At 41.1% G+C, this 22729-nt stretch overlaps 1 protein-coding gene across 2 annotated transcripts in view; it reads right to left on the reverse strand.

Annotated features, from left to right (window-relative positions):
* Positions 1–1725: 1725 nt before the first annotated feature.
* LRRC2 (leucine rich repeat containing 2) overlaps positions 1726–22729 on the reverse strand; it is a 36599-nt gene continuing 15595 nt past the window's right edge. For both annotated transcript variants that reach the window (XM_059939438.1, XM_059939437.1), the window contains 7 exons: positions 20882–21089; positions 15532–15688; positions 11153–11289; positions 9091–9236; positions 7329–7484; positions 6386–6522; positions 1726–3686 (listed from right to left, as the gene is read on the reverse strand). In XM_059939438.1, the coding sequence (XP_059795421.1) occupies positions 3637–3686; positions 6386–6522; positions 7329–7484; positions 9091–9236; positions 11153–11289; positions 15532–15688; positions 20882–21089 (991 nt within the window). In that variant the 3' untranslated portion in view covers positions 1726–3636. The remainder of the gene's footprint in view (positions 3687–6385; positions 6523–7328; positions 7485–9090; positions 9237–11152; positions 11290–15531; positions 15689–20881; positions 21090–22729) is intronic.

Raw genomic sequence — 22729 nt, forward strand, 5'->3', positions numbered from 1 at the left:
AGAAGTTGAGACACAGATGTAGAGAATGGACATATGGACACCAAGGGGGGAAAACTGCGGTGAGGTGGGGATGGTGGTGTGCTGAATTGGGCGATTGGGATTGACATGTATACACTGATGTGTATAAAACTGATGCCTAATAAGAACCTGCAGTATAAAAAAACAAACAAAACAACTAATACTAAACTTTCATTGGGCTATTTGTATGGAAATATGTTAATATAAATGTTTCAGACATTACATGAAATTTCTAAAAATCTTATATTTGTATTTGTATGAAAATATGTATGGAAATATGTTAATATAAATGTTTCAGACATTAAAAAAAAAAAAGTCTACAAACAATAAATGCTGGAGAGGGCATGGAGAAAAGGAAACCATCCTACACTGTTGGGGGGAATGTAAATTGGTACAACCACTATGGAGAATAGTATGGAGGTTCCTTGAAAAACTAAAAATAGAACTACCATATGACCCAGCAATCCCACTCCTGGGCATATATCTGGAGTAAACCATACTTCAAAAAGATACATGCACCCCAATGTTCATTGCAGGACTATTTACAATAGCCAAGAAATGGAAGCAACCTAAATGTCCATTGACAGAGGAATGGATAAAGATGTGGTACATATATACAATGGAATATTACTCAGTCATAAAAAAGAATGAAATAATGCCATTTGCAGCAACATGGATGGACCTAGAGATGATCATACTAAGAGTAGTAAGTCAGACAGAAAGACAAATATCACATGATATCACTCATATGTGGAATCTAATTTTTAAAAATGATACAAATGAACTTATTTACAAAACAGAAACTCACAGATTTCAAAAACAAACTTATGGTTACCAAAGGGGAAATGCTGTGGGAAGGGATAAATTAGGATCTTGAGATTAACATACACACACTATAAAATAGATAACCAACAAGGACCGACCATATAGTACAGGGAACTCTACTCAATATTCTGTAATAACCTATCTGGGTAAAGAATCTGAAAAAGAACGAATATATGTATATGTATAACTGAATCACTTTCCTGTACACCTGAAACTAAAACAACATTGTAAATTGACTATACTCCAATTAAAAAAAAAAGATAACTAAAAGTATCTAAGTTTCCTTCCCACTCATAAAGGGAAAGACAGTAATTGACAGAAAGGGAAAGACAGTAACTGATTTCCGGAGATTACTGCTCACAATCATCATGAGTTACCCTAAACTGGTGTTTGGCAAGCATGCCAAATGGTCATTCTAGAAAGCTAGAGTCAAGAAATCTGGTGTAGGTCTTGCTATTAATTAAAATGCTCTACTCAATGATTTCACCTAAGTGTCTTTGCCCCTTAACTTCCAGCATATGAAAAATGGGTATAATAATAAGCTTTTGGAACCAGAACATTTTTCTCCTAAGAATTATATTTTCTTTCATTCATATTGCTTTAATGTTCATACATATATTCTACTATGCAAATTACTTTTCCAAATTATGAATCAGTCCATAGGCATCATGCAAAATGTTCAAATCTCTATTATTTCCACTAAGATGCTTATTCTACTTTAGAATCTTTCTGCGTTTTTATGTTAATATGAATAAAGTAAATAGTATTTCTACAAGCCTCATATTTAAAAAATATATTTCTTTGGGGATGTTATGTAACATGAAATAATTATATATCAATGTAGTACTTTTTCAGTTATTTTTATGTAACATCGAGATAAGGTTTTTGCACAAAAGACTGGTTTTATTGAAATAAATTTTACATGAGTTATGGACAGTCAATTTATGTGAAAGCCCTCATTTCCTCCCTTTTCAGATATATTTTCCATTTGGCTGTATGTAACATATACTGTAGCATGAAATAAAATTCCAAAATCATTCACGTAGTACAACTAATAAATCTGCATTATATTTGTAAAGTGTTATAAAGAAAAATACAATTGTTTGAGGTTCAGTTAAAGTGATTTCTCATTTTCCTACTCTTTCCATCTCTTAACCTACTTCTCAGAGTTTGTCTTTAAGTTGAAGCAGTACTCTACTGAAGCGTTACTATGTGGCTTTAGACTGTTCTGCCTGCTTTATGTCTGTTGAGGATAAAATATTTAGTTATGATTAAACCTATTAAGACAAAATATTGGGTGTCAGTATTAACCCCTCTGGGGGTAGACTGGTTCTTCAGATAAGAAAATGAAAATCACTGTTCATTTCTAGACCAGATTAACTTCTGAAAAACCCAAATGGCTCGACCCTGTTGTACAATATGGTAGCTACATTTGGCTATTTAAATTTAAATGTAATTAAAAATTTAGTTCTTCAGTCACACCAGACACTGTTCAAGAGCTCAAGAAGCACATGCATCTGATGGTTACTAAATTAGACAGCACAGGTGCAGAACATTTCCTTCACTGCATAAAGTTCTACTGGACAGCACTGGGCTAGACCATATAGGAGTCGATTCATATATAAATATATGTGAAGATATGCATTTTTTCCGTCTTAGTCACAAAAGCTACTTGTTTAAACTTAGCTTCAACACATTCACAATCCTGTTTATTTTAGCCCAAGATAATAGAATAAAAATAGATATTTGTACAATTTCTCCAAATCCTACAATGTGATATCAAAGTTCAAAGCCCTGTAATGAATACCTTCTTTGCCAATGTAAACCCAGTCTCCTGAGCTCCCTCTGGACCGCAGCGTCTTGGCCACAGGCAGAGTTCTCCTGTGGTACCTGCAGGGAAGCCTTGCTAGGAACTCCTCATCAGTGTGGGCTAGTCATTCCCACTACTTATATGGCCACCTTGGAGGACAGGTCCCTGGAGGCAAGGCCTCTGCTCTGTGCTCTGGCAGGCGACCCAGGACCCCCAAGGGGCCCACTCAAGGCAGGCTGACCATCCATGCAGGCCACGCAAGGCCTCCCAGGACCCCCAAAGGGCCCACTCAAGGCAGGCTGACCACCCATGCAGGCCACGCAAGGCTTCCCAGGACCAGCCAGGCCCACACTTACTCCACTAGGGCCACCAGCACACCATCTAAGCCCCATGCCTGGACAGACAATCCAGCCCTTCTTTCTGCCTTCAAGGTCCAGATTATACCTAAAGTCTTTCCTAAAAGCCTACACTTGTAAAATATAACTTAAAACATGAAAATAGGCATTTGTATAAACCCAAGGAAAACTGTCCTCAGTAAAAGAAATAATGCATTAAAACTCTTTCAAAATAACAAAATAAAATAAAGTCTCATCTGACTAGTCCAGTATAAATATTCTTCTCACCATCCCTTTATCTTCAGATTCCTGAAAACAATGCAATCAACTTCAAAATTTGGTCTTTACGTGATAATTTTTAAAAAATAACACATTTTCTAAAATATTAAATGTGCATTATTCGGAAACAAGTGTATGCAAATGAACCTTTAAATATCAATATATAAACCCATTTATCAATTCTCCAGTCCACAGAGAGAGGTACTCACATATTTGAAATTTGAATATCATCTTTCCTAACAACTATGACCGTGGTTTCTAGACTTTGTCTTTAAGCACAAGCCATTATTCCTCTATGACATGACCCACAACAGGAAGATTTACAGCTCCGCAGGTCAGGAAAATTCTGTAGTCTTCTGATGGATGGCATCAAAGCTGAAGGCTGAAAGATACTTTAGTGGTGTAGCTGGGAACAGATTCTGTAACAAAAAGAAAATATATACTCAACCATTCCCCATTTTATTATGAAGTGTAACTATGTCAAAACACAAATTATTGCCACTTCATACTTCAAGTATAGAGATAAATGCATTTATTACCACTAAGTCAACCACTGCAAATGTATAGTCTGGCGTTAGAGATATTTAGATCTAAGAAGAATACATTATTATTAACTCTCATTCTTTTGCAATCTTCCCAACCAACTCACACAGCTACATCAACATCTTGGAAACTGTATGATCCTAAAATAATAAAAGTTGACAAAACAGAAATAGATGGCCAAGGATTTGGGACTGGGGTGCCAGGTGGAAGGGAATACAGTTTACAAGAGAAGTTTGGGCTATTCCTAAATGAAGCACCATCTTATTAATAACCCTTTTATCATTCTTACTCTTCCCACTGGTTACTCCCCACTCTCTCTCTCTCTCTTCACAGCCAATTTTTGTCAAAGGATGGTCTATACCAATGGTTCTCAAGGTGTGTTTCTCAGACACAAGGCATCAGTATCACCTGGGAACTTGTTAGAAATGTACTTTCTCAGGCCCCACCCCAGACCTGATGACTCAAAAACTCTGAGAGTGGGGCCTGCAGCTGATGCTTATGTTCACTGAAGTGTGAGAACCAGCGAGGGGCTTCACTTCCTCATCATTCTTGAATCACATCAGGTTAGACGTCCATGTAGACTCACTAAATCTACTTTTGTTCCTTAGAGTGATGAACTCTCTAACTCAGACGTTAGTCTTATGGGGAAGGAGGAAAAAGAGAGAAGACAACATGATGAAGAAAAAAGAAACAAACTTAAAAAAATTCAGAGCATATGTCCAGCATAGGTTGAACTATTAGGAAATCACCGTTTTCGTCGGTCAAAACCAGCTGAATATTGGCAGTATCATTTAGTTCAACCTACTATGAATGTGTGAAGGATAGAATTATGATAATTATTTAGAAATAAATGAATGGAATCAAAATCTATCATCACTAAAGTTAACTTTGAAAATCAAATTATTTTATTGCTGACCACATAGATCGAAAGATTAATACTTATTTTCTCTAATTTGTTCTTGCATTTTTACATAATAGCACTATAATACAATTATGAAGAAATGAATAAAATACAAGGTTTTTCACAAGAGGAAAGTTATATGACCCAAAGATAAATTTTGATAAATAAATGGTTCTGTTATTTCAGTTTCATGTTTAACATAAATTTCTAATTTATTTCATAATATTTCAGCATTCAAGATTAGGGATGGACAAACAGATTAGAGGTAACTGTATAGAAATTTTCTTAATCTAATTGAAAAACTTTTAATTTGCCAATAAATGGTATTTTTCATTAATGTCATGAGACAGCCGAGTATCTGAATGTGACTCATCATCTTCGGACACCTACTAAGGAGGGAGGAATAAGCTCACATGCATGTTTTCTGAGCGTGACTGATGGAACCTGCCCCCAGGTGCTTGTCTTCAAAGTTTTGGGGGCCAGGGCTACCTCCTCCCTAAACCCACAGGCATGACATCTTTCTTTCAGGTCTGCACCCAGCTTATCAGAAAAAGAGACCTGAAAAATTAAGGGGTAACTTGCAGGCATCCACACCCAGAAAAGAGGTGGGGATTAGAAGAACAAAGGCTGATTTATGCCTTTTCCTGTGTCTAGATGTGACAGAAGGAAGGGGTTCTAAGGCTTCTGAAACACTTCAGAAATAGCCACTGGGGAAAACACTTCTGCCCTTTCCTGAGGTACTGTGACCGCCCTGTTTCTCTGTATCTTCACCACCCTATGGGAAACCAAAACTAAATGCATCTACTTACTAATCTGCCATCTTGTTTTTTCCTTTTGTGATTTTTACATAGGTGTACCTTGACTTATACGAGATGACTTTTTTTTTTTTTTTTTTTTTTAAAGAAGTTTTTTTTTTTTTTTTTTTTAAAGCACTTTTCTTTTTTTTTTATAGCTACTTTATTTATTTATTTTATTTTATTTTTGGCTGTGTTGGGTCTTCGGTTCATGCGAGGGCTTTCTCTAGTTGAGGCAAGTGGGGGCCACTCTTCATCGCGGTGCAGGGACCGCTCTTCATCGCGATGCGCGGGCCTTTCACTATCGCGGCCCCTCCCGTCGCGGGGCACAGGCTCCAGACGCGCAGGCTCAGTAGTTGTGGCTCACGGGCCCAGCTGCTCCGTGGCATGTGGGATCTTCCCAGACCAGGGCTCGAACCCGTGTCCCCTGCATTAGCAGGCAGATTCTCAACCACTGCGCCACCAGGGAAGCCCAAGAGATGACTTTTTTTAAAGTTGAATTTAAATGCGTTTTGACACGGAATCTTTTCCCATTAACTAGAATACTGTTTTATTAATATCATTTCATTGAAAAGCCATGTAAAGTTAGTAACACAATCTTCACATTTTAAGTGCTTGTTTCCCAGCCTCTCTGTCACATGGTTGTAGATGTATTAAGCATGCTAATGCACTAGGAAATTTTCATTATTTAAGGAAAGGCAATGTGTCTTTTTTTTTTTTTGGTAAGTAGAAAAATAATTTACAAATTATTTTTATTTATTGGTTATTGCCCCTAACCAATTAACTTTTTGTCAGTTTGACTTATAGCAATAAATGTGTTGCATGAGTGAATGGAATACTATACACTCATTTTAAATAATTTTGAATATAAGTAACCTACCTCTTTCTTTAAGATCTTCAATATAGGCTTTCATAAATTCTTTATCAAAATGTTGGCGATCTTGTTCACTTTCCATCGTTTCATTACCATCTTGACACTGGGTATTCTCAATAGGATTGTCCATAAGACTTACAAATCTATTCAAGAGAGTATGGAAAATATCACATTTTCACCTATGTATTTGTATTGCGCAAAAATCCTCTCAGAAGAAGTCAACCTTTGTGGCATTAAATCCTAAGTTCTCACTTCTTCTTAGAAGTCACAGCTAACCACATAATATGTGTCACCAGTGGAATTCTACTGTGCAATAATCCAACAGGATTATGGAGTCAGTTTACAGCAGAGACTGTACAGAGGCTTGATGGGGAAATGACAGTTACTTAGCCACAGACAGAGGACAGCGGGCAGGAAGCCATGAGGTGAACAATAACATTTAGTTTCCCTGTCATATATGATGTCTTACTATGTTTGTTTGATATTACTCCCAATTAGTGACATCAAACTCTAAAATGATGTGGCTCCTTTGAAAAGGACTCATAAAATCCCCACCCAGGAGGTATTTAAAAGATGGACTACTGCAACAAAAAAAGAAGCTAAAGGAGACATTCCAAAATGGCATTTGATCTAATTTCTTCACAATTTTGAAAGATTCAACAGCCACTGACCCATCCAGGTCAGCGGTGATGGGAGTGCTGAGTATCCGACCAGGGAGCCCTGGTGCCTTCAACCAGCAGGTAGCATTTGTCCAGAAATCCTCTGAGCTCTACCTCCCCATGCCATTGGCCAAAAACTTCAAAATCCTGTAAGAAGGCACCAGAACTTCTTGTTCTCAGAGTACGAGAACCATCTAATCTGGTTCCTGACACGGGCACCCAGGCTCCAGGTGCTTCTTGCTCTTCCCTTGTGTCTGAATGGGTCTCTACTGGGCTCTCTGTCTACTCACTTTAAAGGTGTGGATGAGTCACAAAGGGCTGTCGGGAGCTCCACCAAGTGGTCCCCGCTGACGACTAACAAGGTGAGCTTCTTTAAGTTAAGCAAGGCAAAGGGAAGATAGGTCAGCTTGTTCTTATACAGGAGCAAGGTCTGCAGTTCTTGTAGCCTAAGAAGATGTAAAAGGGATTAGAACACAAGGACTTAGCCTCATAGCAAGAAAACCAAAGTGAATTAAAAATAAATTCTAGTAGGAAATCCCTAGTGAGTTTATTTTTTTTAAGTGACTCATAAGAATAAACTGACTTTACAATTTAAATAAATAAAGTCATGCCAGGTGACATGATTTGGGTTTCTTTTTTAAGTTTTTACTGACTTAACTGACAGTTGAAGGCAGAGATATAGCAGCAGGATAAGCAAATTACACAATATACAGTAGGTCAAGATGGAATTTAAAAAATCAATATATTCAAGTGTCTACTGCATTCCCAAGGGTTAACAGGTCATGGGAAAGAAATCATATTAGAGTTGGAGTGAGAATAAACAAATTTTGGCAACATATTTCCTTTCGTATGTCTTGAAAACAGTTATTCTTCTCTCCTCATATTTTAACTTTAAAACAGGAATAAACCTGCAGAGTGAAAAGGAAGTGAGAAAAATATGCTCCAAATATGTTTTACTCTGTTTTCCATTTTGCTCTAACTCAGTGCCTCCCTCTCCAGTTTTTTCTTTCATTCATTTGCAAAATTTTGACTGATCCCACAAAATATTTCACAAAGTTCCCCTTGTGTTTCAAACTAAAACAATTCCCACTTAGCCTCATAAACCAGGAAGCATCCATACACATCATATGTACCAGGAGTAAAGAAAGGTCATATGAGACGGCATTCGGGACCAAACCATTTTCGGTTCCTATGTCCCAATAGCTTACTTACGCTACTTTATAACGAAGACTGTGGATTCCAGGAGGCCAGAGAGTTTGTTTCATTTACCACCTTGAACCCAGCCCACTCTCTGGGCCTGCCTAGTAATATCGGTAGAATGAATGAATGAAGGAATCTTACATGATTTAATATAATAGTTACTTTTTAAACAAGAAATAGTTGTAAGGATATAATTTGAAGACATTACTAAGCACATCAATCAAAGCAGTAAATGAAACTTATAAAAATTATCCTGATATCCCAAATAGAATAATATGTTCTGATTCCGTACATAATAAATTTACTTTTCTACTTCTGGGGAGGAAAGGAAAGTTAATGGTTCCATTCTACTGAGAACTAAAGTAAATTAAAGATGTGTTCAAACTATATATATACATATATATATATATATATGCACATACGTATACACACACACATATACATGTGTGCGTGTGTGTATATATATATATATATGTATATACAGTTGACCTTTGAACAACACAGGTCTGAACTGTGCGGGTCCACTCATATGCAGATATGTTTCAGTAGTAAACATTACAGTACTGCATGGGTCCATGGTTGGTTGAATTCACAGATGCAGAGGAACCCCAAGTACGGAGGCTGACTAGAAATTACATGCAGGTTAACCACCTCGTTGTTCAAGGGTCAACTGTACATGTATATGTATGGTGCAGACTGGGAATTGTCTTATTCTATAAAGAATCAAACTGATTTCCTGGAAACAAGAAACTCTGGAAAATCAGTTGATCTCAGAGAACATTCACGTGTTATGCATGTTTAAAATGTTAGTGACTAATTCATATACCTCACCTTCAGAATGCAAGTAGCTACCTGTCTATGTCTTGTGGCAGGTCATTCAGGTTATTGTTGCTGATATCCAACCACTGCAAATTAGACATCCGCAGGACACAGATCGGGACACTGGAAAACTTGTTTGCTGAGATATCTATGAATGAAACTTGCTTCAAATTACTTAACTAGGAAGGAATAACAAAATATTCTAATTACTTTTTAAGAGTGGGAATTAAGTTCAACTAATAATTTTGAGATTGATGTCTCTTCCCAAAGGCATTTCTATGAACATATACAAACCAGATCAATATAGTATGTATGTTGAGCATCTACTAGGTGTCATTCACTGTGCTACACGCTGGGGGTGCTAGGATGAAAAGCACACAGTGGCTGCCCTTGAGGAGTTTATACTTTCATAAACAAGCAATGAAATTTTATGTAGTAAGAACTAGTGTGAAGTTTCCAATTTGCAATGTTCAGTAACACAAAGAAAGAAGTGGTTAATCTGCCCAGCATCACAGTGAGGTGAGGGTCAGGGGTCAGGAAAGATTTCACAGAGAATGGAGTACTTGAATTGGGTCCTGAGGTTCCCTGACAGATGGAAATGTAGGGGAGGAAACTCCAGGTGGGGAACAGCATGTGCAAAGTCAGAGAAGACAGAAAGTGCAAGCCTCAAAGAGTAGGATGACCTGGGGAAGACTGTCTTAATGGGTTTTGGCAAATCTTCAGAAGACTCACATGTGAACCGGTAAAGTGATGTGGCAAATGATCAGAAATCTCCCCTGTTACTCTGAAGGGCGTGCCCAACAGGACTTACTCACGGAGTGGACATGGGGCATGGGAGCAAGAGAGGTGAAAGGTGAGTTGGCTTGCTTCCAGCCTGCGCATCTGAGAGAGAACTGGGCCTCTCTCTCAGATGGGGAGGACTGGGGAACGAGCAGCTTGTGTGGGGAATCCTGAGCCCTGGCTGTGCACCCTCACCGGGACCACTGCCCAGCATTTCCTGGGTGACATGGGTGCTAAGAGCGGAAGTGGCCTCTTCCTCCCACCCGGAAGTTTTCAGGAAGGGAGAAGAATACGCCTTCTAGGACTAGATAGAATCAGTGGCCATGGCCTTGTCAGAGCCTCACCAGCGATACTATTTTTAGCCTATTCACTACCAGCAGAATTTGTGAGATCCCTCTCTCTCTCTTCAAGCACAAGAACCTTGTTGAGTTTTATCTGGCAATAAAAACTGTTCACTTTCATATGTTCTGTTTTATCAGAAAAATAATTTAAAATCATTTCCCCAATGAATACAGACAAAAAGAAACTAATGGATACTTTTAAATTAATGGACTTCTCAAATCCTATCTGTAGAACTGCTTTAGTTATCTATAAGTTTTGTTACAAGTAATATACATTTTTAAATTTTATCCCCTTTATTTATTTCCAACTGTTTTCAATTTATTCCTCCATTATGGATAAATAAATCGGGGTCTGCATTACAGACAACAGGCATCATATATTAAGTAGGCATTAAATAAAAATATATTGCATGAAAATAGGATTTTTTTTTTTTTTTTTTAATAAATTTATTTATTTATTTATTTTTGGCTGTGTTGGGTCTTCGTTTCTGTGCGAGAGCTTTCTCTAGTTGCTGAGAGCGGGGGCCACTCTTCATCGCGGTGTGCGGGCCTCTCACTGTCACGGCCTCTCTTGTTGCGGAGCACAGGCTTCAGACGCGCAAGCTCAGTAGTTGTGGCACACGGGCTTAGCTGCTCCGCGGTATGTGGGATCTTCCCAGACCAGGGCTCGAACCCGTGTCCCCTGCATTGGCAGGCAGATTCTCAACCACTTCGCCACCAGGGAAGCCCGAAAATAGGATTTTTTGCCTAGTTTTCCTTTGATAGCTTTTTTGAACTTAAATTCAGGTTGTGGCCGAGTGTAAGAACATTTTTAAAGACTTGATAATAGCTGGTTTAGGGTGATTAAAATGTCTGGAAAAGTGATATAAATAAAAATGAATTTCATCTTTTAAAATTCTTCCCCATGTTACAGACCATTCCATGTCATAAACCAAATAAAAGTAAATCATAGTACAAACATGTTTCTTTCTTACTTCAAAGGGGAGCTCAGTTAATTCTAGATTTCCAAAACAATCCAGTTTCTCTAGATTTTCACAGTCTCCCAGTTCTGGAGGAATGCTCTTCAGACGGTTGAAACGTACATTGAGTTCCTTCAGGTTCTTCAAACGACCTGTCATCAGAAAAAGAAAACATGCATGGTGTAGGTCCATTAAGGTCTTTTAAGGACAAAAAGCAAAACGAAGATGTAGATCATTTGTATAAATGATGGTGGGAAAGGCATTAAACATAATTCTGTGTTTGTTTTTTAAGCACTCTGATTGAATGTCTGCTCATCTTTTATCCTGAGCATTTTGGTCCTTGATCAGAGCATTTTTTGCTTATTCTTTATCTGTTTAACCCTTTGTGAAACTACAGGCTAGGTGAGTGTGGGGGATTTGTTCCCTGTGTAGACTGGGTCAGGGCCCAGCACCCACAGAGCGCAAACCCCTTTGAAATCACATGATGAATGAAGTAACAGGCAATGGCTTTGAAATGGTCCAGTTCCTAGGAAGCACAGTGACCAGCTATGGCCTATCGGTGGACTCTAATGGGAAGTGAGCTAGGTACTGAAATACACACAAAGCTCTATGTACGTGCTAAATGACTCAAACAAGGAGTCATTGTTTATAGGCTGCATGTAATTCATTTATCTTTGGCTTCAGATTTGCATTTACTAATTATGATGTATCATGCTTCCTAAAGAATATGCTTTAAAAAAGCCTAAGTCCATTTCACAGGCAGGAAGTGAACACACTAAGAATATCAGGCAATAACTGGATTGATGGAGAAACATTGAATCCCAATTCTGTCTTGATTGAATAAATACATGACCAATTCCAAACCAGAAACTAGCACAAGAGTAATATTTAATATTCCAAAAATCATGTCATGTGTGTTCTAAGGCATTGAATACCTTAACATTCTTAACCTAATTTTAAAAATTAGAAAACCAAAATTATTGTTCCCTTTTGCAGAGCAGGCACTCAAAATACAAATTTCCTGCCATTTTATAAATGAGAAAGGGAAACATACAAAGACAGTATGTTGGAGGCAGGGCCACTTCTGAGTCAACTTTGGTGGTCTCACTGTTAGAAGATAATGGTGATGCTGTAGAAATCAGTGGCCCCTCTAACTTACCCACCTGGTATACACTGCAACCTTACAGTCAGCTATTGGTGTCAAAATAGCAGGATGGATATGGGGGCTAATAAAAAATAAGGAAAGACTGCTTTTCTGGGGAGGACTGGAGAGCATGTGATCAGACTAGTGATCGCCACAGCCCCAGCTTCTGTAAGACAGTGTATTGTACAATCCTTCTTTAAATAAGGAAAGTAGAAGATTGGCATAGATGGTGTGAATGTTCTAAGCTGTCTAGTTTCCAGACACGGGAGAGTAAACTTATCTATGAAAGAGTTACCTGATCTGGTTGATGGAGGCATTTGCATTAGGGACACGTTTATACCAACTGTACATGCATTTGTTTATCATGAGGGGATGCAAAGAGAAGGTGAGGTAACTGGAGAGAAAGCTGTATATGAGCTCCTTCTAGCTAGCTCAAAGAAAAAGCAACTTTCCTAGCTCAAAGGAAAAGCAATAGCTTTAGAAAGTCTGTCTCAAATATAACATTTTAATAATGTATAGACACTAAGAAATTATATATGTTTGCATTCAAATTGTTGTTCTCCATGCCACTTATTTCCACAATGCCTGATCTCATTATAGAAACACTACTTTTTCTTTCTCAACATCCTGGTAAGAACTTGGCATTATTCATCTGAGATGGGCTCAGTTGTCTCCATCAGACATGGTGAACAGCATTATCTTCAAGCACCATGAGCTTGAGGTTCTGGAAAAAACAGTTTTTCGGTGTGACAAGGGTCCCACGTCACAAAAACTAAAATAAAACTTTTAAGGCACTGCTATGGTCTGAGAATTCGTATGTTGAAATCCTAATGCCCAAAGGTGATATTGTTAGTAGGTGGGGTCTCTGGGAGGTAATCAGGTTTGGATAAAGTCATGAGGGTGGAGTCCCCACGATGGGATTCATGCTCTTGTAGAAAGATCCCACAGAGCTCCCTGGCCCCTTCCACCATGTGAGGATTCACCGAGAAGTCTGCAACCCAGAAAAAGGTCCTCAGCCCACCATGCTGGCACCCTGATCTCAGACTCCAGAACTGCGAGCAATAAATTTATTTTGTTTATGAACCACCCAGTCTGTGGTATTTTTTTTATAGCAGACTGATCGGACTAAGACAGGTGTCATAGCTCCAGCACGTTATATTTCTAAATAGCTAATGAGTCCATCCCTTCCTAGAATGTTCCAGGATCTTTTCCAACTGAAATGAAATCTCCCTACTTATAGCCCATTCTCCCAGGGCCCTCAGACCTAATTTCCAGTGAGGGGAATATAACCCAACTGAGGCACAATTTGTTGTCCAGAGGCTTCTTGTTTCTAGAGCCCAAGGAATACCTTAAGGAATTTACATACTTTAAGTTATTTGAGTAAACATTATTAAATGATTTCAACAATTAGCTATTTTAAACCCATTTAATGATACTTTCTCAGGAGTTCCACAAAGGATTTAAGAGGACCACCCACTGCCATGCTTAATTCCTTGATGTCAAATGTCAGAAATAATTGTCCTGATAATGAGAAAAAGAACACCCCATTTGGTGACCACTTTCCCTGCACACCCTCTGCTCAGCCAATGCTCAGTAGTTCTCTAAGACAGCACTGTAAGAGATCCAACTCTACCTCCTTTACAAAATACAGCCATTCAACAGAAAAGAGCTCAAAACTCTTCATTCCCATGGTCCTCTTTCTTGACTATCTCATCCTGTAGCTGAGTTTTTTTTAAAGTATTTGCCCAAGTTACTCAAAGTCAGACTAGAATCGTACCTTCAGAATCTCAGACCTAGTATCCAATTACTTAGTTTAAATTTAAAATATTTGAAGAACAAGTTAAATAAATCATGCCATAATCATCACTTAGCCATCACTTAGGGAGAATGACGAAAGTTTGGATATTCTAATATTGAAAAATAACATTTATGTAAAGACAACAATAGAGTGGTGGTGGGATGAATTGGGAGATTGGGATTGACATATACACACTCATATGTATAAAATAGATAACTAATAAGAACCTGCTGTATAAATAAATAAATTAAGGAAAATTTTTTAAAAACTTAAGAAATAGACAATGATGATGATGATGATGGAGGTGGCTAGCAAATGTTGTGGGTTTACCTGTTCTAAATGCTTTCTTTGTATTAACTATTTAATCCTTACAATAACCTTGTGAAGTAGGTACGATTATTATCCCCATTTTACAGATAGGGAGACTGAAAACCAGTGAGTGACCTGCCTAAGGTGACCTGCCAGTAAGTGAAAGACCCAGGCAGCCTGACCCTAGAGTCCACCCCCACCTTCATGGTATGATAAGGGGAAACAAGGCTTAGGCTGAAGAACATGCTGTAAGCCCTCGTATGTAAATATGTTTAGCGTGCGTATATTTTAGCATATGTGTATATAAATATTTTTAACATGCATATATATTTTAACACATATTTATAAATAGATATGGCTACAATGTAGATATCTAGAAGAACATGGGTTGTGTGTACAATTTTGATACCCAGGAAACCGTTAACGGTCCTTACTGAGAGAGTTGACTTTACATTTTATTTCTTTCTAGAATGTTTAATTATTTTGCCCTGCTCATGACTGAGGTTTATGGGGATGATATGTCTCCAAGAAGACTTGAGTGTCTTAGAAGAATCATAACAACTATATGCCCAGCACAACTATGTGCCTCACACACAAGACAAAGAGAAACAGTGATGATGATCGCTGTGGACTTCACTTACGGTAAAGCAAGTGAACAACAAAATGATTGAAAATAATAGAACCTTGATCAAATTAATACAGTAAGCTAAACTAAACTTATCAATGGACTAATATGTGGAAACAATATACTGTTATATTATGTTTACAATAAATATATTATTGCATGTTTATTTCTAAAACTAATATGTGGGAACAATATACTGTGTCTCATGTTTACAATAAATATATTATTGCATGTTTGCATTTCTAAAACTAAAAGGAAGAAAAAACAAAAAGTTTCTAAACACAGCACTGCTCACTCATGAGTCTTGTTTCTGAGAAACTGGCAGATGTCAGTACTGCTGAGTTACATAGGTGAGACCCTGGCATCAACATCCAGAGGGGACGCCACGAACCAGCAGCTCTGGGAACACCCAAAATAGCCCGGCCCAGCAACTTCCTGGGGCAGCAAGAGGAGGAAGAGTTCTTAGTATTGCCTGCTTCCCAGACAAGGGGCCTGAAGGCTCCAGCTAAGCAACATACCAATTTCAGCTGGAAGACAGGAGATTTGGTTTTTTGGCAGATCCAGAACCCTCATGGCTTGAAACAGCTCGATATACTTAGGAATGATCTGAATCAGGGTATTGCTTATGTGCCATTCTTTCAGGTGCGTCTGCTCCTTCAAGGAATCTGGGAGCTCCTGGAATAGAATGGATCCCATCGATCAGAACTAGCTCCTCCGTATGTCGCAGTTCAGAGGCAGGGCACACAAAGCCAAGGAAAATGTGCATTTATTTCAAAAACAAGAGGTGAGAGAGCATGGGTGAGAGCTTAACTGCCAGCTCTATAGCCATTCCAAAAAGAAAGCAAGATGCTGCCAATGTCATTAATTTCATACTAGCAGATTAGCCAAATTTCAAAAGGCCCATGAATTCATGATTCTATTAAAGTCAAATGCCGAGTGAATACTGACAACCAGGCTCCCACCCAAAGCCACACATGTATTATTTATTTACAACATATGGATTTAACATTTTCTAAAAATAAAATCTGGCCACGTCTTAGATTTTAAAATGTGTGCTGCATTTCCTTTCCTCTGTACTAACTGCTTTTCTTTTTTTTCAGCAGACATCTTTTTTTTTATTGAAGTATAGCTAATCTACAATGTTGTGTTAGTTTCAGGTGTATGGCAAAGTGATTCAGTTATACATATATACACAAAAGAATATATATATATTCTTTTTCATATTCCTTTCCATTATAGTTTATTATAAGATATTTAATGTAGTTCCCTGTGCTATACAGTAGGACCTTGTTGTTTATCTATTTTATTTATAGTAGTTTGTATCCAGTAGACATCTTTTGAGCCATGTTATATCCAGGCAGACATCATGTTTGGCACTAGAGATACAAGAAGGAATCAGGCAGCTCTGAAACTAATCGCTTTTTAAAATATTTGATCAACACCCAACACTTGCTATGCCAAATTTCTAAATGTTTTTATGAGTCTTTAACAGGGAAAGAGCCCAGAAGGACAGTGTGGAGACCTGGAGGCCGAGCCATGTTCTAGGGGCACCCCCTCCCTGGGCCCTCACTTCTGAAGTGACAGAGAGGGACTCGGCCGTATCCAGGGCCTCCCCTGGATCTAGTGTTCTGGGATAAAATTGTAAAGGTGTTGAGAAGTGCTTAAGGCTTTAGAGGGGGCTATTTGTCCAGTTGAAGAAATTCAGTTCACAGGATTACGAGCCCCCACTGCACTGAGGTGTACTGAGCACTGAGAGACACACATGTCCCCTGACCTCATGGAGCTGACCACAGCACATCATCAGCAAAGCGGGGCAGGAATGTACAGGGGAGAAGTCGGGTGGGGTGGAGGTAGCAATCAGAAGGTCCACAGTGACCCTTGCTTGGTACCTGGTGCTTGTAATGGGCTTTAGGATCATTGCTATTGGATATGTGGATTAAGCTTTTAACTTGCAAAAGTACTTTCACCTTAAATATGCTTTCACGTAACAGTACCATAAGATAGGCAGAGTGGGCATGATTAAGGCCCACTTAAAAGAGGGACACTGAAACCCAAAGGCATTTAAATGCGTCACTTAGAGTAAGGACAGGCTACATAGTTTCAGGAACTAGTACAAAATGAAAATGCAGGCCCTTTCTAAAAATTAAGAATTTCAAGATGGTGACAGCAGAGCATTAAATCAAGCACAGGGCCCCTCCCAGCATAGGTCCCTGTGTGACTGCCCCCAGCACCTGGGCCTGGCAAACCCATCTCGGCACCTCCTGGTCCTGATCTGAATGCAACCCACACCAGATCAGATGGTTTCCTCCTGCCGCTGAGACAAGATGACGAGCTGGGGCATCAGGGAGCTGACCCTAGGTAATAAAAACACTCTCTCTTTTGAAGCTTCAATTATCAAGTGTCTCATAAATAACTTCTCTCATATTCCTCTTCCAATAATGGCATACTTGGAAAGGCTATTATGCCTTCTAAAATTATATCCATAACTATTTTTAATAACATGGGAAAATCTTAAGATAGCGTGTTAAATAAAAATAAAAGGAACAGGGTAAAGATGGCAGATTGAACACAACACATACACTTTTGCTCCTCTCTAAAATTCCATGAAAGATGACAGTAAAGGAATTATTTTTTGAAGATATAAACCTTACAGAGGGCAAAGAGAAAGAGAAGGGAGGCAGCAGCAGGAAAATGTTGGTAGCTGGAAAACTGGAAGATGGTAACCCATCTCCCTTGATCTGCTCAATCTTAGACCAGCAGCAGCAGGAACAATGAGACACAACCTGAACTTCTCACCAGAGGCCCCCGAGGCTCAGGAAGTGGAAGAGCTGGGCATGTCTGGAGGTGAGAGTGGAAGGCAGGGCTAAAAGAAGGAGGTCAAGTTCAAAGTCTAGGACCAGATCTCTGCCCCCGCCCATCATGTCACAGAACTACTGCCCCTGTAGAAGACTGAGGCTTATCCACTGGAGGGATTAAACAGAGTGTCTGGATTGGGGACCATCAGGTACATCTAGGGAGGGAGGCAGCAACCACAGGATGAGTGATGGATGCTGAGACTTCCCCACCCAGCCCTCCTCTCTGTCCAGAGCACTGGCTGCCGGGCCTCTCCCTGCCTGCAGGATGTGAGAGGATCCTCTCTGTGGGCACCCACCAGCTGCAGACAAATCATAAATATGCACTCCTGGGGCGGGGGGTGGGGGGAACGTGCTGGAGACATGGGGCTCTATAGCAACGCCCTCCAAAAACGAAGCCCTTACCTGACACACACTTGGAGCTTCCAGTTTCTCAGTGCTCCCGACACCCCGTGTCTCCAGACCTCCCAGAGAGCCCCAACATGCCAGACCAACACAAACACCCCAGAAGAAAAAGGAGACTCTGAAAGATGGAAACTTCCTCCAAAAAAAGCTATCAATCCCAAGATAAGTAAGAACAGCCCCCATGAAATGAAAACAGGACAAAATTTTTAAAGGAAAATTTAAGACTCATCCATAAAAGTAGAAATGTAAAGCCACATTACAGGACTCATTCATTCACAAAACAAACAGACAGCTCTTGGAAATTAAAAACTTGACAGTAGAAGTGAAATTTTCTATTGAAAAGTTGTTCAGTAAAATTAGAGAAATCTCCCTGAAAGAGCAGAGCCCAGGGCCTGGGGGCTTCCAGCTCACAAAGAATGCTTGACTCCCAACACCTCCATCCTAATCGGGTACCCAAGTCATAGGTCACAGCCCCACAGCCGCTCCAGGGAACCCCAGGGGAGCTCTCCCCACCCAGTTCCCAAGGCCCCAGAAGCTCCACCGCCCTGTCCACCTCTTGCTGACCTCCTGCAGGGGCCAGACCTGTTGCCTGGTGCGATGTTAGAGGCCAGAACTCCCTCGCTGCCGTGAGCACTCTAAGACAGCGAACATCCTTTAATGGAGCTTATCACTCCTTAAGTAGAGGCAAGACTGAAACACAAATCTCTCTGGGGAAGGAGAACAGCAACTGAAATTCATACTAATGAATGCCTGAGGCCCCAGAGTCTTGCCTTCAGTGGGTACCCATGAGGATAGGGTACCAGCTCAGGGAACCGAATGCAGGGGACAAGAAGGCTGTAAGTAATGAAGCCAACATCCACATAGTTCACCCTGGGGTCTCCCTAGCCTGCTGACTCATAACCCTCTTCCTATCCCCCCGACCACACTCGGCACTCACTAAATGCCCTTTAAAGTGGTTTTCCAAAGGTGCTGTGAGCCGAGAGGACTCAACAGGTTCCCCAAGCGGGCTGGGATCGTGCTTGACCATGGCACACGAGAATGATTTACCAGTGGTATTTAATTAGAAATCCAGACAGGCCCTCCCTCTTGCCCCAGAAAAGGCAGTATCCATGTATCCACTGATCTCAATGATGCGGATGCAGGAGAAAGACCACCAAAGAGGTTTCAGTCACAGCCTCTCCCAGTTTTATAGGGCTGTGTCGCTAACAAGACAGTGTCACAGAATATCCGCTCGTTTAATCCTCACAACAGCCCTCAGAGGGGGTCAAGGCAAGCATTAGCACCACTGAACAGAGAAGGGGATAAAATGTATACAAATGGAGCAAACAGCCTCAGGTCACACGGCCAATAAAGGGCCACCCAAATTATATGGTCTCCCAGTCCAGAGTCCTTTCAGCCACAAAATGGTGGGATAAAAAGAGATAGAGGGGGCTTCCCTTCCCTGGCGGCGCAGTGGTTGAGAATCTGCCTGCCAATGCAGGGGACACGGGTTCGAGCCCTGGTCTGGGAAGATCCCACATGCCGCGGAGCAACTAGGCCCGTGAGCCACAATTACTGAGCCTGCGCGTCTGGAGCCTGTGCTCCACAACAAGAGAGGCCGCGATAATGAGAGGCCCGCGCACTGCAATGAAGAGTGGCCCCCACTTGCCGCAGCTAGAGAAAGCCCTCGCACAGAAGCGAAGACCCAACACAGCCATAAATAAATTAATTAAAAAAAAAAAAAAAAAAAAGAGATGGAGGGCAGGTCCCAGACAACTCTGTCCCACTGAACGGAAGATAGCCCGAGCTCATTTGTGCCGCCACTCAGCGCACACATACCATGTGCTGCTTCAACCAAGAAACATCAGAGCACAGGCAGCCCTGAGATGCCTCTCCAAGCCAGCAGCAACGTGGGGGAGTGGGAGCACGAAGCACCTGTACACACCTGAGGAAAGAAAGAGGGGACATCTTTGTCCTGGCCTCAGAAACTGAGAGGAAAACTGGCTAAAGGGTCTGCGAAATTCCTTCGCGGCTCTACACTCTGTGACAAGTCAGCAAAGTCACCGCCCACGGAGGGGTGTTAGGCAAAGTCAAGCGCTCAGAGCATTAAAAAAAAAAAAAAAGGCAAGGAGTTATTTTTAATGGGCGGGGAGGGGTGGCGAGGAGGCGGCAGAATCGAGCGGGGTTTTTTTGTTTTTTTGTTTTTTATTTGGCTGCAGCCCGCGGCTTGGCGGAATCTTAGCTCCCCAACCAGGGATTGAACCCGCGTCCTCGGCAATGGAAGCGCGGAGTCCCAACCCCTGGACCGCCAGGGAATTCCCAGAATCAAGCATTGTAAAGGCTGTGCCATGCTGAGGAGCCGCTGGGTCCCTCCCAGCGTCGCCGTAAAGATCCAAAGGGATTCCGCTGTTCTTTTCAAGACTGCACAGTCTTTCACCGCGGAAAAGACGCGCGAACCCGGTTCAGAGCCGGCAATGGCTCCTCCGCATCCAGGGGGAAGCTCTCTAAAGACAACAGCAACAGCGCGCACTGGGCCAGGGTCAACGGCCTGAGCTCAGCCTAGCAGCAGACGTCGGCCGCAGCGCTGCAAAGAGCCTCGGCGTGCTGTAGGGACCGAAACGCATGGACTCACCTTCCAGTGCTCCCCCGTAAGTTCAAACACAAACTCACTGCTCCGTTTGTCTCTCTCCTTGGAAACTGCACTCTGCTTTGCGAGGGAGTTCCTTTCAATCTTGTCCAGAAGCCTCACGCTGGTGTCTATGAAGCCATTCTTGCAGTACACAGCCTGGGGGATGCCCTTCCTTCTGCACTCGGCCACGAAGCTCCACTCCTCCTTTATCCTAAAACGGGCAGCAGAGGTCTCCGTTATCTCCTGGGGAATCGCCATCACCTGCCTGGAGAAGTCAGGTGGGCCACCTGGGCGCAAGGGCAGTCCTTCTCATCACCTGCAGTTTCCCAGCAGGAGACAAGCCCTCCCCTCCACTTCCGCCCCCTCTCCCGCCCCTCCTTTCTTGTTTCCTCTGCTGTGGTGGATATGGGGTGCGGGGGAATCTTAAACCCTCAGAGTTGTAAAGTATTAGCAAATCTGACTTTAAAAGTAGAGGAGGTGAGTTAACATGGCTAAAATTTCTACCAAAATTACCTATGCCTTTGATTAATTACAATATCCCTTGATATTATGAGGTGACACCCAAATTTTTTAAAAATGCAAGGCCACAGGAATCTGATGATCTTTCAGGAGCATATGGATAGAAATATACAGGCAGCCCCAGTTTATAAAATTCGACTTTAGAAGGTCATCCATCACCCACCTTGGGAAACTTCACTCCTGTAGATGAACCTGTTATTCATAAGCTCCAGTTCCAATCTGACACTGGAGCTGGCCCAGGACTCCTCAGCCTCCCCATCACTCCCAGCACCTTCTTGTTGCTACTTCTCTGACACATTATTTTATAGTTGTCTTATCCCCCCACCTTGGTCATAGGCTCCATCATGATGGACCACGTCTTGCTGCCCTCCAGATGCTCACTCAGTCATTAGAACAGTGTTTTGCACCTGGGGGCCTTTCTCCATGTAGAGATTTGATATCTGCTTGGAGACTTTAACAGGTTAACATTCTATGTGGTACAAAAACAAGGTTTGTTGTGGTTTTCCTTCAAATCTATCACACAGAGACATTGTCTCAAAATAAGGTAGCCTGCCTTGGATAGGAACTTGGTGCATTCCACACTCAGGAAGGCATCTGGGCCCTACTCAGCCCAACTCAGGGACTTGGTGACAGGCAGGATCCCAGGCTTCTAAAAGAGGGCTCTTTTAGAAACAGGCTGCAGATGCTGCCCTGGTCTCTACAGGGCCTGAAGCAATACAAATGCTGAATAAAACAAAACAAAACAAAACAAAAAACCCTGTAGTAGAGGGTCAGTCCTAGTACGGAAACTCTCAGGTGGTACCTGAAGGAAAAGTGCACTAGAATCACAGTGGCTCTGTTGTCTCAGGAAAGCCCAGGAGCCAAGTGGTCAGGACAGGCAGGAACAGAGGAAAGAGTCTGGGGCAGAAACATCTTTGAGGACTGGGCATGTGGAAAGTCCTGGCCTGGACTACCAGGCACTGTCAATTGTAAGAATAAATGTAAGGCTGAAAAAAGCAAGAGACTGGTGGATATCCTTTTTCTGGAATACTGGAGACTTGGTGGATTTTATCTGATCCTATAGGGGTATGCACCTTTGTCGTTGACTAAGCTATTTTACAACTCGGCAGAGATTGAAGTTAACTTGTAGAAAATTGATAGCAATACAAATCATTCTTGTCTACAGACATTCTTGTCTCTTGGTGTTAAATACATCTATATGCTGATGACGTGCAATTATATATCTCCAGCCAAGACGTTCTCAATGAATCCAGCCTCTTTGCCTCCCAGCATCTCCACCTGAATATCTAAAAGGCATCCCCCAAATTTACATGTTCCAACCCAAACTCCTGA

Source organism: Balaenoptera ricei, chromosome 11, assembly GCF_028023285.1.
Source record: "Balaenoptera ricei isolate mBalRic1 chromosome 11, mBalRic1.hap2, whole genome shotgun sequence".
Lineage (NCBI taxonomy): Eukaryota > Metazoa > Chordata > Mammalia > Artiodactyla > Balaenopteridae > Balaenoptera > Balaenoptera ricei.